The sequence below is a fragment of the Parastagonospora nodorum genome (assembly GCF_000146915.1).
Source record: "Parastagonospora nodorum SN15 chromosome Unknown scaffold_1, whole genome shotgun sequence".
NCBI classification, from domain to species: domain Eukaryota; kingdom Fungi; phylum Ascomycota; class Dothideomycetes; order Pleosporales; family Phaeosphaeriaceae; genus Parastagonospora; species Parastagonospora nodorum.
Genome location: NW_001884549.1, coordinates 279,495 through 292,954, shown reverse-complemented (window position 1 = coordinate 292,954; position 13,460 = coordinate 279,495). Strand labels below are relative to the sequence as shown.

At 54.3% G+C, this 13,460-nt stretch overlaps 5 protein-coding genes across 5 annotated transcripts; 1 reads left to right on the top strand and 4 right to left on the bottom strand.

Annotated features, from left to right (window-relative positions):
- Nucleotides 1-19: 19 nt before the first annotated feature.
- SNOG_00110 (hypothetical protein) lies at nt 20-1,094 on the bottom strand (the record flags this gene model as incomplete). Its single annotated transcript, XM_001790753.1, has 3 exons — nt 20-397; nt 447-830; nt 984-1,094. 3 exons carry the CDS (start codon nt 1,092-1,094, stop codon nt 20-22), a joined length of 873 nt encoding a protein of 290 aa, XP_001790805.1.
- Nucleotides 1,095-1,747: 653 nt separating this feature from the next.
- SNOG_00109 (hypothetical protein) lies at nt 1,748-1,946 on the bottom strand (the record flags this gene model as incomplete). Its single annotated transcript, XM_001790752.1, has 3 exons — nt 1,748-1,824; nt 1,850-1,871; nt 1,917-1,946. 3 exons carry the CDS (start codon nt 1,944-1,946, stop codon nt 1,748-1,750), a joined length of 129 nt encoding a protein of 42 aa, XP_001790804.1.
- Nucleotides 1,947-2,991: 1,045 nt separating this feature from the next.
- Nucleotides 2,992-4,196, bottom strand: SNOG_00108 (hypothetical protein; the record flags this gene model as incomplete). Its single annotated transcript, XM_001790751.1, has 2 exons — nt 2,992-3,075; nt 3,234-4,196. 2 exons carry the CDS (start codon nt 4,194-4,196, stop codon nt 2,992-2,994), a joined length of 1,047 nt encoding a protein of 348 aa, XP_001790803.1.
- Nucleotides 4,197-5,404: 1,208 nt separating this feature from the next.
- SNOG_00107 (hypothetical protein) lies at nt 5,405-6,692 on the top strand (the record flags this gene model as incomplete). Its single annotated transcript, XM_001790750.1, has 3 exons — nt 5,405-5,611; nt 5,663-6,263; nt 6,343-6,692. The coding sequence occupies 3 exons, from the start codon at nt 5,405-5,407 to the stop codon at nt 6,690-6,692; spliced, it is 1,158 nt and encodes a 385-aa protein (XP_001790802.1).
- Nucleotides 6,693-7,650: 958 nt separating this feature from the next.
- SNOG_00105 (hypothetical protein) lies at nt 7,651-10,317 on the bottom strand (the record flags this gene model as incomplete). Its single annotated transcript, XM_001790749.1, has 2 exons — nt 7,651-9,408; nt 9,745-10,317. The coding sequence occupies 2 exons, from the start codon at nt 10,315-10,317 to the stop codon at nt 7,651-7,653; spliced, it is 2,331 nt and encodes a 776-aa protein (XP_001790801.1).
- Nucleotides 10,318-13,460: the final 3,143 nt, after the last annotated feature.

Below are 13,460 nucleotides of genomic sequence, written 5' to 3'. Positions count from 1 at the left end.
ACCCAACACAACACGCCATTCACAAGTCGCTCCCCAGACTGCGGTGCGGCGTCACGCACAAGCCCGCACAATCCGATCCTCCCTGCGCAGGATCGCAGTCGTCCCTTTCATCATCAAGACAAACTTGGTTTTGATCTGCGCACTCAAACCCAGCAAACCCGCCGCAAATCTTGTCCTCGACACAGATGCCCAGACCGTCGCATGCAGGCCCACAGCCTGGTGTGTACGGATCAGTAATGCAGGTGAAACCCTCGTCGCACTGGAACGCGTTTGCGCGACCACCGCCACAGAGCTTGTGTGTGTTGGGAGGCAGGAGTGTAGGTGCTGGTTCTGCGGGCAACGTGGATGTCTGTAGTGTTGTTGTTGTCATAGAAGGGATTTCGTTTGGAGGACATTGCTTGATCCATGTTAGCATACGACGATTGATTGGGCATGTGGAGGCATACCTGCAAGTTTGGGACGACGCCGCATTTCTTATAGCACGCTTGCGCAGCTGCATTTGCGCAGTAGCAGCTTTCGGGGAATGACTGGGCGCAGAAGACGCTTTCACACTCGCATGTGGCTTCGGGGGTGGACTGTGGGAGGTCTGGGCAAGACTGAAGCTTGGGAGGCGTGCCTCCGCACCTTTGGTAACAGTTTTGCGCTGCGGTGTTGATGCAGTCACAGAGCCCGGGTCCCTGAAGGCAGTTTACTAAGGGGCACTCGCACTTGGCAGGCTCAGTGGTTGGTTCGGGTGATGGCACGGGATCTGGCAACAGCATGGGTGGCTGGTATGGGTATGGACAGAACTGATGTGTAATGTCAGGATTCTGCTGATGGCGAGCTTGGGCCTGGATATACGTACACGGTATTTCGGCTTGTAGTCAGGGCACCGGTCCTCGCATTTGGCTTCACGATCATTGAGGCAGTTACATAATGCCTATCGAATGGTATCGTCAGTCTCATGCATGTAAACTTGGACATAAAGGAGGATTTTTACTCACACTCCAGTCATCAGTGGGACACTTGACCTGAGGGCAACGGCAACGAGCTGTCGTAAGGTCGGAAGCCAAAACGACGACACTCACCAGAGAAAGTGTATAGAAGAGTCTCATGGTCGCGACATCAGGTGCTCTGCTTTGCGTGCGAACGTGAGTATATGCGAACTTAGAGTACAGGCTGCAGTAGAGAAATGACGAGAAGGAAGACGCAACGAGTCACGGCTCAGCAACTGAGCTGTCTAAACTTTTCGCAAGAACACTGAAGAAACTATATGCCTACAGCCAAGCCATCCAACGAGGCTGCCAAATCGTTAGCTAAGCCCCTTGGCTACAATTCCAGGGTCGGGTGATGGGCTGTTCATAGAGATGAACACGAGAAACAGGAGTCTCTGGAACGATGCAGGGACTCCTGTGCCTATCCAGGGTATGATGCAGAAGGATGGTCCCATTAGTACGCATTCCTCAGCCCAAAACAGCTGAGCGTGACCGAAAAGGTAGCACAAGAGAGAATGTGGGAAATGCTGTTCCTGCATCAGAATGTCGGACGTGAATATCATGAAGCTAAACATAGATCTTCCCCACACGATCATCTGTCCAGATGAGACATTTGCATCGCTCGTTCGCCGGCCAAATTAACATAATGTTTGCCAACCAGCATGATCGGAATGCGCCCATTGCCAAGGAAGCAATATGTGCGACTCGTATTTGGCCCGCGTAATCATGGATCAAGGATGCTCTGCAAATAAAAGATGACAGTGACGCGTACCTTACTTTGATGAAGTTCGTTGGACCGGCAGGACGGTGCGGGTTAGGTGCTCGGTTATCAGATTACATCCGAACCAATCTAGAATATTCCCCAGCACACATACCGTCCTTGCTGATTTCACTAAGCTTTCTTGAACGCAGAACGATAATTAAATGAGATTGCTCGCTTACCATCGAGTCGGTTCGCTCACTAGATGGCATTTTGATGGCTTTGTATATCCCTCGCGAGAAAAGACCTTGGGCGTAGATTTGCGATTAACACTTTGGTGGAACGCAATATCGAGAACGTCCGTTTGTAAACTGAAGAAGCAGAGGTGAAGACCATATACGAGGGGGGATATTGCATATGCGGAAATGTCTCCGACTGCAAGTTTCGAGTATCAAAGAAGTCGACTCTACCTATTGGCTCTATAGAGCACAACACCAGGTGCCAAGGTGCACCTTGTTCGGAACGCCGTTGTGTCTCAAGCCCAGGGGTATATTCCAATGCAACCAAGTCCGCTATGCCAAAACGTGTATTCCCAAAACGAAACAAAAATCAATCATCGATTTCTGTCGATATCTTCCGGTGGGCGCCGCTGAAAGCCGGTCGTGTTCCTCACCGCTTCTACGCCATGCCAGATCACAGTGGAAACAGTAGAGCTAAGTTCTCGGAAAGAAGTACTAAGGTCGGCAATTCTGTTAGCTGACCGGCCCCTTGATCCTGGCCCAGTTTCGTCATCAGACCAGTTTGCCTCAACGTCATCGTCCAAGACCGTGGACCGAGCGGCTGGTGCCGAGGCAGATATCGGCATTGGAAGAGAAGCAGAAGGCGAGTCGTTGTGAATCTCAGCCGCTTGTGCCTGAACATCATCTACGTTATTTAGGTGCCGGTTGGAACGCGTCGGTGATGGGGACGGTAGTCGATCATGATGAGACTGTGCAAGGGATCGTACGACATCACCCTTACATATGGGGCAGGTACGTCGACGGGTGACAAGCCAAGGGGTTCTGGAAAGGTCAGTTTCATGTATGGAAGCGGACAGTGAAGGGGAATACTGACATGCAGTCCGCATGGAACTCATGACCGCAAGGTAAGCTCATGACTTGGCTGACACCATCGACATATTCGTCAAGACAGACAACACACTCTTTCTGTCGACCCCCGTAGCGACGCCGCCACTCTGCTAGGCCAGTCTCGCGCTTCTCCTCCTCACGGACTCGGTTTGTTTCGCGGTTTGCAGAGGACGTTGCCGGTCCTTCGTCGTCACTGACAGAGTGTGATGAGGGCGTAGGAGAGCTGTTTTCGGCCGATGAATGATGTAGCAGCGGTGTTCTTGGGGATGTCGCACTAGGCGTGGCGGATGTGATTGAATCGCTGATGGTTTGATAGGTTCTGACGGGCAAACGCTCAACAAGGGACTTTGGCGCTCTCCAGCGTCGACGGCGAATTCGAGATCGAAGTAGGAGCAGCGCATATACTACGGTTAGTGTGACTAAAGGGCTGACAACAAGCACTAGGAGGGTATCGAAAAACGGGCTTGTTGAGACGTTTGTAGGCGTGAGCGTGACCCACAGGCCTTTGTGAGGTGCTGAGCGACCCGAGGAAGTTTTGATCTTATCAAGGCTCGCATTAGCGGTGCTGGTTCCGAACCACTTCGCCCACCATGCAGTTTGTTCACCGCTGTCTCTGGGTGTCTGAGAATACTCTTCGCCTCCAGGTGACACGTTGCGACGCGATCCTGAGGTTTCAGACAGTAGATTTTGGGAGCCATCTACAGGCAGAAGGGATGAAAGCAGGTGCGCGGTGGTGTGCGACGTGAATATAGACGGTATGGTGACATTGGAGGTATCGTCTTGGGCGTACATGCGGATCAGGGCGCCACCGCGTACGTTGTCGCCCACAATGACGGCGACTGCACCGCGTCTTTGGGCCCAGAGTACCTTGGCTAGAAATCCGCACTGCCCTCGCTTGAGAAGAACTACCTTGCCGTCGATTTCGGCACTTTCTTGCAGCGACTGAATATCGTCATCCATGCTGCCCTCTGATGGCGTATCTCTGGAGTTGTCTCTTGTGGCTGATGCCGGTTCGTGCGTGAGGCGGTCCACATGGCGGGCCCAGTCGAGACTGTCGCCGCAGCCCAACTCGCCCTTGCCCAAGCTGTCGTCCCCAAAGCCACTGCCGACCCACAGCGCGCTACTGAGTCCGTCAGCCGGCAGTGTTGGCCCAAAAGCAGCCGGCCGAGCGAGGAAGAAGGTTGAGTTGTCGTCAGTCAGACTGATAATCGCCGAGGGAGGGAAGAGCGATCCTGGCGAGGTGAAGGACAGCAGTGCCTTGAAGCTGCCATGCTTGCGTGTGTTCGACTGCTTCCGGAACTGCTCGTCTTGCGAGGGTACTAAGATTACATAGAGAAGAAGGGTAACGGCTATGAAGCCTGAAGACAACGCAAGTAGTAGCCGAAGTGGGCGCATGCTGGGCGAGTGCTGCACACGACGTGGGAGGATAGCGATGAGCAGCAGCAAGAGTCGCTGGCCCTTTAGTAAAGAAGCACCATACGCGAACTTCGGTGCAGTGCTAGTCACGTAGAAGCTTCTCGGTGGGCTTGAACGTGAAAGGCAGGGTCAGGTGAAGATGTAGGTGTGTGCGGTCGATGATGCGGTGATGCGATATGGCGAGGACGTCACTGGTTCGTGGGGCAAGCGATGCAAATAACGCAGAGGGAATGCAAAACACGTAGCTTAGGGACGTGAGAATGAGAACAGAGGCGGAGATTGCAGACGACCGAAGAGGGCGAGCGCGTTCTTTCCAGGTGCTTCCAGGTCGAGTCCGAAGCGTGAGCAACCAGTCCAGCCGGACAACTCAGGCGGGCATGTGCACTGTCATGATGCACGGCACTCACCGCACATGCCCCGCGCACGCGACACCGCCACCACCACCACCAGCCTCACACCTGCACCAACATTATCGGGCGCGCCTCGGTCCGTCATTTTTCCGCGCTCAAGACGTCTGCGTCTGCGTCCGATGTGATAACACTGTCTCACTGCTGCACCAACTCTTCCGTCACTGCAACCAACATGCACACGTCTTGATGCAGGTTCGATCATCGTGTTGTAGAACTGGGCCGATCTTTGCTCGTTGACATGGACGCTTCGAGGCATCAACATGGTGCCTTCTACAGGCAGCTGGTGCACTGTTTAGGTGTCGTGGCAGTTTCTGCTCGACCGTGATGAGGTAGGCACCGGAAACATCCACTCTTTCCTCTTCTCGCATTACCACATCGTCATCCCATCTACGCACATCTGTCTGTCTTCTCTTCCTCTTCCTCTTCCTCTTCCTCTTCATCTTCTCAATACCAGCTTACCTTTGCTACCTATACTCTCCTAGTTTCTTTTGCCCTTATCATCACCCCTAGATCATTTCCTATCTGGTCGTGCTCCATCCTACCTAGTCTCACCCTCAAAGCACTCTTGTCTCGTACGCAACCGCTGGTCTATCCTCGGCTCACCGCCGTCACAAATCCCTCAAGTATCGCAGTTATGAACGCTACACGGCGAATCCACAACCCATCACGAGCTTCATGGTTCTGCCAGGCATGAAACCAAGGTATACTGAAGATCCCAACCGCCCTGGCGAAAGACGCCTTCCAGGCTTCGGATGGCTCCCCAATCGAGTCCGCCATATGTTCATCTCATGCCTTGGCGAATTTGTGGGCACATTTCTCTTCCTATTCTTCGCCTTCGCTGCTACACAAGTCGCCAATAACCTCCTCGGTACCGGTGCTATGAACGTTGGAGCGTTGCTCTACATTTCACTTGCATTTGGCTTCTCGCTGGCCGTCAATGTCTGGGTCTTCTTTCGCATCAGCGGAGGACTGTTCAATCCTGCAGTACGTGTGCATAGGCTACCTGGCTACATGTCTGACTGATTTATCTGTTAGGTGACCGTAGCCATGGCGCTTATTGGGGCCGTTGGCTGGCTCAAGGCCGCCGCTCTCATCATATCACAAGTCCTTGCAGGCATCGCTGCGGCCGCTATCGTGTACGGTTTGTTCCCCGGTCCCCTTGCTGTACGTACCAGTTTGGAGAACCATACTTCGATCGTTCGGGGTCTGTTCATCGAGATGTTCTTGACCTTTGAACTCATCTTCTGCATCTTCATGCTCGCAGCCGAAAAGCACAGATCGACCTTCCTCGCGCCGATCGGTATCGGGCTAGCTCTCTTCATCGCAGAATTGGCTGGTGAGTTTCGTCCCAACGAATCACTGCTACCCACTGCTACCGCGCTGACCATGATAGGTGTCTTTTTCACTGGTGGATCGCTCAACCCGGCTCGATCCTTTGGTCCTGACGTTGTCCTCGGAAAGTTCGATGGCTACCATTGGATCTACTGGGTTGGTCCTCTACTTGGTGCTATCTTGGCCGTAGTGTTCTATCGTTTCATCAAGACACTCGAGTATGAGACCGCCAACCCAGGCGCAGATGGAGATGGCCATGAGCTACACGATTATCGTGGATCAAGGGACGAGACTCGTACTTCCAGTGAGGAACCCTCCCTTTAATAACACCCTCCTACATCATGTCTACCGTATTCAAAATGACACCGCTGATACTTCTATAGCCCGGCAGACAACCGATGGGACGGATGAGACCGACTTCGGAACACGCATCCAGACCGCGAAGAGAAACCCTGCAGCTCCAGCTCGCCAGAATACATCTTCTCGATACGACACCACATTTTCGGGCTCGACTACGAATGGTGAGCTCAGCCAGCCCATGCAGGCATTCGTCCATGGCGGTGACGGTCATCGGTCCGACACAGACACGTCCTCTCTTGATCATCCCAACGAGCGACCTCGCGCTCAGCACACCTACAGCTCCAGACGCTCGAATCAATCAAATCACGATATGGCATCTAACATCGGCTATCGTAACGGGCCAAGCGTAGAGTCTGGCACGTCGAGCTATTAGTCTGGCTCTTCTACGTCCTCTTCCCGTTCCAGTGCTTGACATGAGAATCCGCCTGAAGAGGAGCCTGGGTGCATGAACGGTATACTTTACTGGCCTTGTTGCTGGCTCCCAGGCTTTGTTCTGCGGGCAATATTCTGTCCTGGATGAATTGCGCCGGCCATGAAGAAGTGTCGACGTCTTGCATGGTGCCGCCTCGAGGTCGGATCTGGCGTTGAGTTGAGGCTTGGTGCAGGTGTACAGGCGACCACCTCCTTGTTGCATCGCGTCCATTCTCTAGTCCAGTAGTGAATTCAGGTCTCTCTTCACAGTGTGCATTGAGCTTATGCTCGCAGTTCAGTTTGTGCGATTTGCAAGTCTCTCTACACTCTAGCGACCGTGCTGCCAACAAGTCATGGCCGCTCGATCTTAGGCAGCTAACGAGGCTATACATGTTGCAACAGCCTTTATATCTCCCGCTAGCGTGTACAGAGGAAGTCGTGAAGCTCAATAGGTACAATCCTCTAAGAAAGCCTTCAAGATAATAGTAATGATTTCGTTCTTCTTTCATATATCGTCATATCTACATGGAGGAATTATTTCCAAGCACATCCTCTCCCCGCATGTCATGCGTAGTCACTCCCGGGTATATATAAATTCGCAACTTGAATATCCGCCTCCGGGTGCTCCATTGCCAGCATGGCGCACCCCAGCGTAAGATATGCTGTGCAGTCATGGCTTGCGCCTGTAGTGTGTAGTTGTAAGGTGATGGTGATAATGACGATGATGATGATGCAACCTTTTTTCGTCGCTATGCAATACAAAATCGAACGAGTGGGTATAAGGGAAAAAGAGCAAATCTCGCTTGAACGCAGCAAACGCCGATGAAGAATAAGCCAAAAAAAAAAAGAGGACCCATTATAGTGTAGTTGTCGTTAGGGAGCGCAGCTCGTGTCGTGAATGGAAAGATGGTGGGAAGGAATTAGACGCTGACGGTCCGGCGGACGCCAATCTCAGGCTTCTGGGCGTACCCGATGAGCATTTTGAAGCTGGTGCCGCGCTTTTCGCATTCGTTGATGAGCGCTTCGTCGCGCCAGATGCTGGTTTGGAGAAGGTTGGCGGACGTCTCTGCGCCGGGCTCGCCGGCTTCGGGGAGGACGAGGGACTCGTAGCAGCGAGAGTACCACCAGCGGCCGACGCGAGCGACCATATCGGTGATGCCGTTGTCAGTGGATTCGGAAGGTTGGGAGGCGTTGAGGAGGTCGGAAAATGAGACTTCGGGCTTGGGGCCTTTGGCAGTGAGGGTGCTGTTATTCTTGCTCTTTGAACTGGCGTTGCTGCCGGTGCGCTTGGCTGTCGATGTCTTGGTGTCGTCCGGGCTGGGTAGCTTGCCTGCAACAGGGACACCTACGACGCATCGATTGCATTGGACGAAGCCCTTGCGGCCGATGCCAGCCATGATTTCGTCGCTGATGTTGCGGAGGGAAAGCGTTTCATCGGCGACCTGCATTCTCATCTTCAAACCACGAACAGCACGGCGGGCGCGGTTGCCCATATTGACCAAGTCAAGATCGAGAACGCTGAACTCGAGGTAGCCGCCTGGTCGCAGGACACGCTTCGCTTCGCTCAGAATGAAGCGGTGTACAGAAGGCGGGAGCGCGGTCGGGAATCGAAGGACGACACATGCGAAGAAGTGCATGGGGAACGGAAGCGCATTCGTCAGTGATTCATGGCAGATATGGCGGTGGTTACTGAGAGTCGACCATGGCTCAGCTGCACTGTTGCTCGGTGCAGTGGATGACAGGCCGGGTCCGACGTCGTAGACGGTTGCTTCAGGATACGTGAGGGCGCAGTAGTATGACCAGTCCTTGCCAAGACCATCGATCACGAGCACGCGGTCTTCGCTCGGGTCCTTCAGGTCAAAGTGAACAGGACTAAAGAGCACGCGACCGAAGGAAAGCCATTTGCTTGTCATGAGCGCACCAAAGCGGAGATTCGCCATGGAAGCGAGTCCATCCGCTTGAGTCTCGGCAATTTCCATCAGGCGAGAGTCTCTGTATCTGTTCGCGGCAGCACTTTCGCGATCTTTGCTTGACCGCGAAGTTATAGTGACTTTTGACTGCCGAGCGCTCAGTGGCAGATTGGCTGGTAGACTGGATCGAGTAGAACGCTTTGTGGCCGAGCCCGTGGACAAGCGCGGGCTAGAAGGTAGACTCAGTCGACCAGTGACCGGGTCAATCACGCTGATCTTCCGTTCGCCATTTTCTTGTAGGAAGTCATTAAAGGATGCTTCAGAAGCTGGAGACTGAGTCGAGTGCAGAACGGCGAGCAGACGAGAGCGGCGAAGATGTAGCGACGGGTACGAGACCTCCTGAGTTGAATGGTCAGACTGCGAGGACTCGCATTGTGCCTTCGTCTTCAGCGGCAGCGGCTCAAGCGATGGGTGTTGACTCCGAACGATGGTTCGATCTTGGCTCGTGCGAGAGCTGGCAGGCGAAAGGACTTCGTCGAGAAGATCATCGTATTCGTTCCACAACTCGTCGTCGGAGAGCGGTGCTCCGGGACCAGGCACAACTGCAGTTCCAAACGCGGGAGCGAAGCTCCAAATACCAGAGCTACTCGAGTAAGACACTTCAGAGTCTTTGCGAGGTGGAAATTTGAAGAACTCGCTGCGCGTAGATTCGTCGGAGGGAGGACTCATGGCGGCAATGGCTGATCCATGTGTAAGCGCGCTGAGACCATGCAGAATAGGATATGGTTCGGATGGCCCAGCTGTTGCAACCATTGAACCAATAGAGTCAAATGATGTACGATAAATAGCGGCTGGTCGTGGTTGTTCAGCTACGAATGGACGCGAGAAGGACCGCGAAGACGGGCGGCGTGGTGCATGTCGGGTTGAGACCACTTGTGGTATACGGCCAACCTGAGGCAAGCGACTGGGCCGAGGTGGCGGGCTCGTAGGTGGCGGGCCTGGCGGGGGTAGATGCTCGGGAGGTGCTGCAGTATCCTGGACTGGCGCAGGTATCACTGGAGCAGGTGTCGGGGCTAGAATGGGTGCATTTTGAACCGGGACTACTTTTTCGATCGGTGGGGAGGGAGGACTGAACGGCGATGATGGAGGCGAAAGATCCATGGGCGTGAGGTCGATGAGCGATTGGCGTGCAGAAGTCCGAGGGGCATATTGGATGTTAGTGTTGAGGAAGAGCTTCTGAGGACCATGCTCCTCTTGCTGATACGGCTTGCGCAGGTTGACTTTTGGCGAAGCAGAGCGCACAGGTGCTGCTGCACTGGTTGAAAGAACAGGCTTTGGTGGTAGCAGCATGGACTGCATCCTCTCTTTTCTCTCTGGTTCATCGTCAGAAAGCGCGCCTTCTGTACCTTCGTCTCCGGTGTTGGCCTCCTTCATCAGTTCTTCGATGTCGTCCATGTCCAGACCCGTCTGGTCCATCAATGCGTAGTGCGCAACAGACCGAGAGACGGGCGCAGCCGTAGTGTTGGCAGTGGGAACCACAGCCGGTGTGTCTGCACGCGGAGCTGCATGAGCACGTTGAAAGAAGTTCCACTTTTTGGATGACTTCGGCTGTTCTTTCTCGACCTTTGATTTCTTCGACGACTTCAACCATCTACCTTCTTTGCCTTCGGTTGTCATGTCGGTGGTAGAACCTTTACGCCCTTTCTCCAGTGACTGTTTCCCGGTCGCTTCAGGAGTCTTGACCGCCCGCGACGTACGCCTTGATGCCAACGTAGGCAAGAAGGACCTCTTGGACTCTTCGTCGCTTTCAGATGGCCGCCTTCGGCCAAGGGGCGTCTTTCCCCTGGGGGATCGACCACGCATCGTATCAGGCATCGCCGAAGGGAGCAACGTCGGCTTGTTCTCGAAAGCGTTTTGAGACGTATTGCTGCTCGTCTTCTTCAGATCATAAGCCGACTTTGCTGAGACGTCTAGACTGCTACTACTGTGCATTGGTTCTGGGCTACGCGATAGCTCCGTGCTGTTGCCAGTGCCTCGAATGACTCTGGGTGCCAGTCGATTGAGGAAGAAGTCGTCGATATCAGTGCTTTCTGTGCTTGTCATGCTGCTCTTGCGGCTCGATGGCGTTCGATCAAGGCTCTCTGATGTGGTTCCAGCACTTGCGGATCTCCCAATACTGGCTGCACTGATGGAGCTCCCACTTCGACCACGAGCTGAGTATTTTCCGTACCCTTCATGCCCTGTACCAGCTACTGGGCCCTTGCGTTGAAGTTTGTTCTCGGTCTTCGTAGCAGGTGCAGGGTCGGTCTTCGTACGTCGACTGAAGAATCCAAACCTGGGTGTCTTACTCGGGCTAGGGGCCGGAACTGGGGCTGGGGCTGGAAGTGTGCTAGACCGTCGTGTGTTTCGATCAGTTTGACCATCAGGTGTTGGCCCACGCGAAGGTCCACGCGAGTACAATGGCCCTGGAGAAGGTAGTCGGGATGGTGCTTTGGCTGACACGCCCACTTTCGATCTTGCAGCCGGGCCAGGCCCAGTCTTAGACTCTGTAGAGCTCGTCCGTCTGTGCGCCGAGGGAAATACCATCATGTTACTTTGCACTATCGGGGAGGGCCCGCGAATGCCCGTAATCTCTGGAGTACCATCCCGGCTTGGTCGTGTTGGTCGTGCTAGTGTTGGTAGCGATTTGGGCGATTGCTCCACTAAATGAGCAAACTCGGGGGGTGCTTGATTTTGAGTCCGTTCTCCAGGGTTCGGGTCTTTAGATGGAATCGACGGGCTTTGTGGCAAGGTGGTCAGTCCATCAGATGGCTGCTTGTCTCGGAACTTGCCACGCTCTGTCACGACTGTCGACGCGGAAGATGAAGACGTGGATGACTCGCGCACAACGGAAAGAGTGTGTGGGTTCCGGGTGCTGGTCTCGTCTGGCGTCCTGTGTCGAGTGACCGGCGGCCGACTTTGCAATGGACTGGCTTGTTTTGTGCGATGCGAGTTCCGCGAGAGCGCAGTACCTGGGGAATATGATGACATCGACGTAGGCGTAGACGAAACGCTGAATGGTCCTGGCGATCCCGAGTATCTCGTTGAGGGTGTTGCAGAGAGGGCATACTGCGGTGTAGGTAGCTGCAAGATATCCGTTGACCCAAGATCGTAGCTATAGAGGCCTCGGTCAATTGCATCGACGTCTGGCTCAGAGCGTGCAAATAAAGTCGATGAGGGTGGAAGCGAAATCCCCAAGACCGTCTCAGAGAAGGGATCCTTGTAACCGCCAGGAATGCCATCTACTTGTTGGCTTTCCTCCTGTGAAGACATTGAGTCGTCCCTGATGCGCAAGGGTTGTCGACTACTAGCAGTCCCAACGCTAGTCTGTTTCCTCCTCAAAACGTTAGAGCGCGGGCTCTCGATGGTTGATGCAGATGATCCAGACGCAAGAGATGGTGTGCGTATGTTCGCAGGTACATCCAGTTTCGGCAGGCGTGAGGTCTGAATTTGAGGAGCAGTCCTTGTGAGGGGGACGCCTGGGTGCTGAGATTGTGAAGCTGTACTCGAACCACTTCGCTGAAATGAGGCAGCGCTTCGTAAAGGTGCCCTTGAGCTCGCAGGGGCTCTGCTCGTGTGCAATTGTTCATCTCGCGAAGGCCTCCTCTTCTGTAGTTTGGAGTGACTTGTGGAAGGTCTCTCCGCTGTGATCGTGGTTATTGTGGTAGGAGTGATGGACCGTTGCGGTAACCGAGTAGTCGGCGCTCGGTCCTCAGTCCGCCTAGGTGGGACGAACTGTGACTTATGTGATGCCATGTCGGGTAGCCTTGTGTTACCCAACTGGATGTGCTAGAGAGGCTTGTGTGCGCCGAGTAACTCATGAAGGCATGTGCCTGATGGGCTGTAAGGCGCTTGGGTGGGGAACAAACACGACGGTGCTACCTCGAGTACCCAAGAAATGCGAGTGCTTAGGGCCGTCAGACGTCAGCAAGATTCAGCTCGGGTGAATGCCGTCAAGCTATTTGATGGAGTGGGTGATGGTGTGAAGGCTAGACTGCGGGGACGGGTGGCGAAGATGGTATAATCCAGGAACATGAAACTCCAAGTCCATCAATATAAGTTGGCGAGCCAAAATGTACAACGCATTCGCAGACTTTCGGTGAAGACTGCTGCTCTTCCTCGTACGCCACTTATCCACTTATGCCGGCGGGTCCGAGTGCAGAGAGGCTGTGGCGCGGTCTTCGGCAATGCCCGACTTGGGGCTGTGTAAGGCTACGCGACTGTGGGCAAGAATCGACAGCGACACGTACAAGCAGCAACGAGACGCGAGGTAATGTTATACCTGTGCGCCAGATCTAGCTCACGCGTCCTCCCGTCTTGAAGGCCTTTAGGGCGATTCAACCGTCTCTTGCCTCAGTGGGGCGAGTCCGCGGAAAGGCCGGCCAGTTAGTATACACCTGTCCAGTGGGCGTGTGCGAAGTCCCCGTGTATTAGGTTATCAGGTGGCGGATGTAGCAGGGACAATGAATGGCCTCGACGATTTGTTGGATCAGAGTGCTTTGCAGCAGCAGCCGGGGCGAGAGACGGCTCACCACAGGATATGTATGAAGTCGCGGCAAGCGCAAAAAGACGCGCACCGTCGACCCCCAGCGACCATCCCAACGCCGGCGGCCTTGCGATGTTGGGCTGACCCGGCACGGAGCATTCATTCTGGTTCAGTTACGGGCGCTTGCGCTTGGAGGGCCGGGTGGAGGCGCGAGAGAAGACGTCCAGCCAGTTGCGTTGTTGAACAGCCATGGAGGGCGACGATTCGTGAAGAGCCCTTGTAGGCGGCGGTCTAA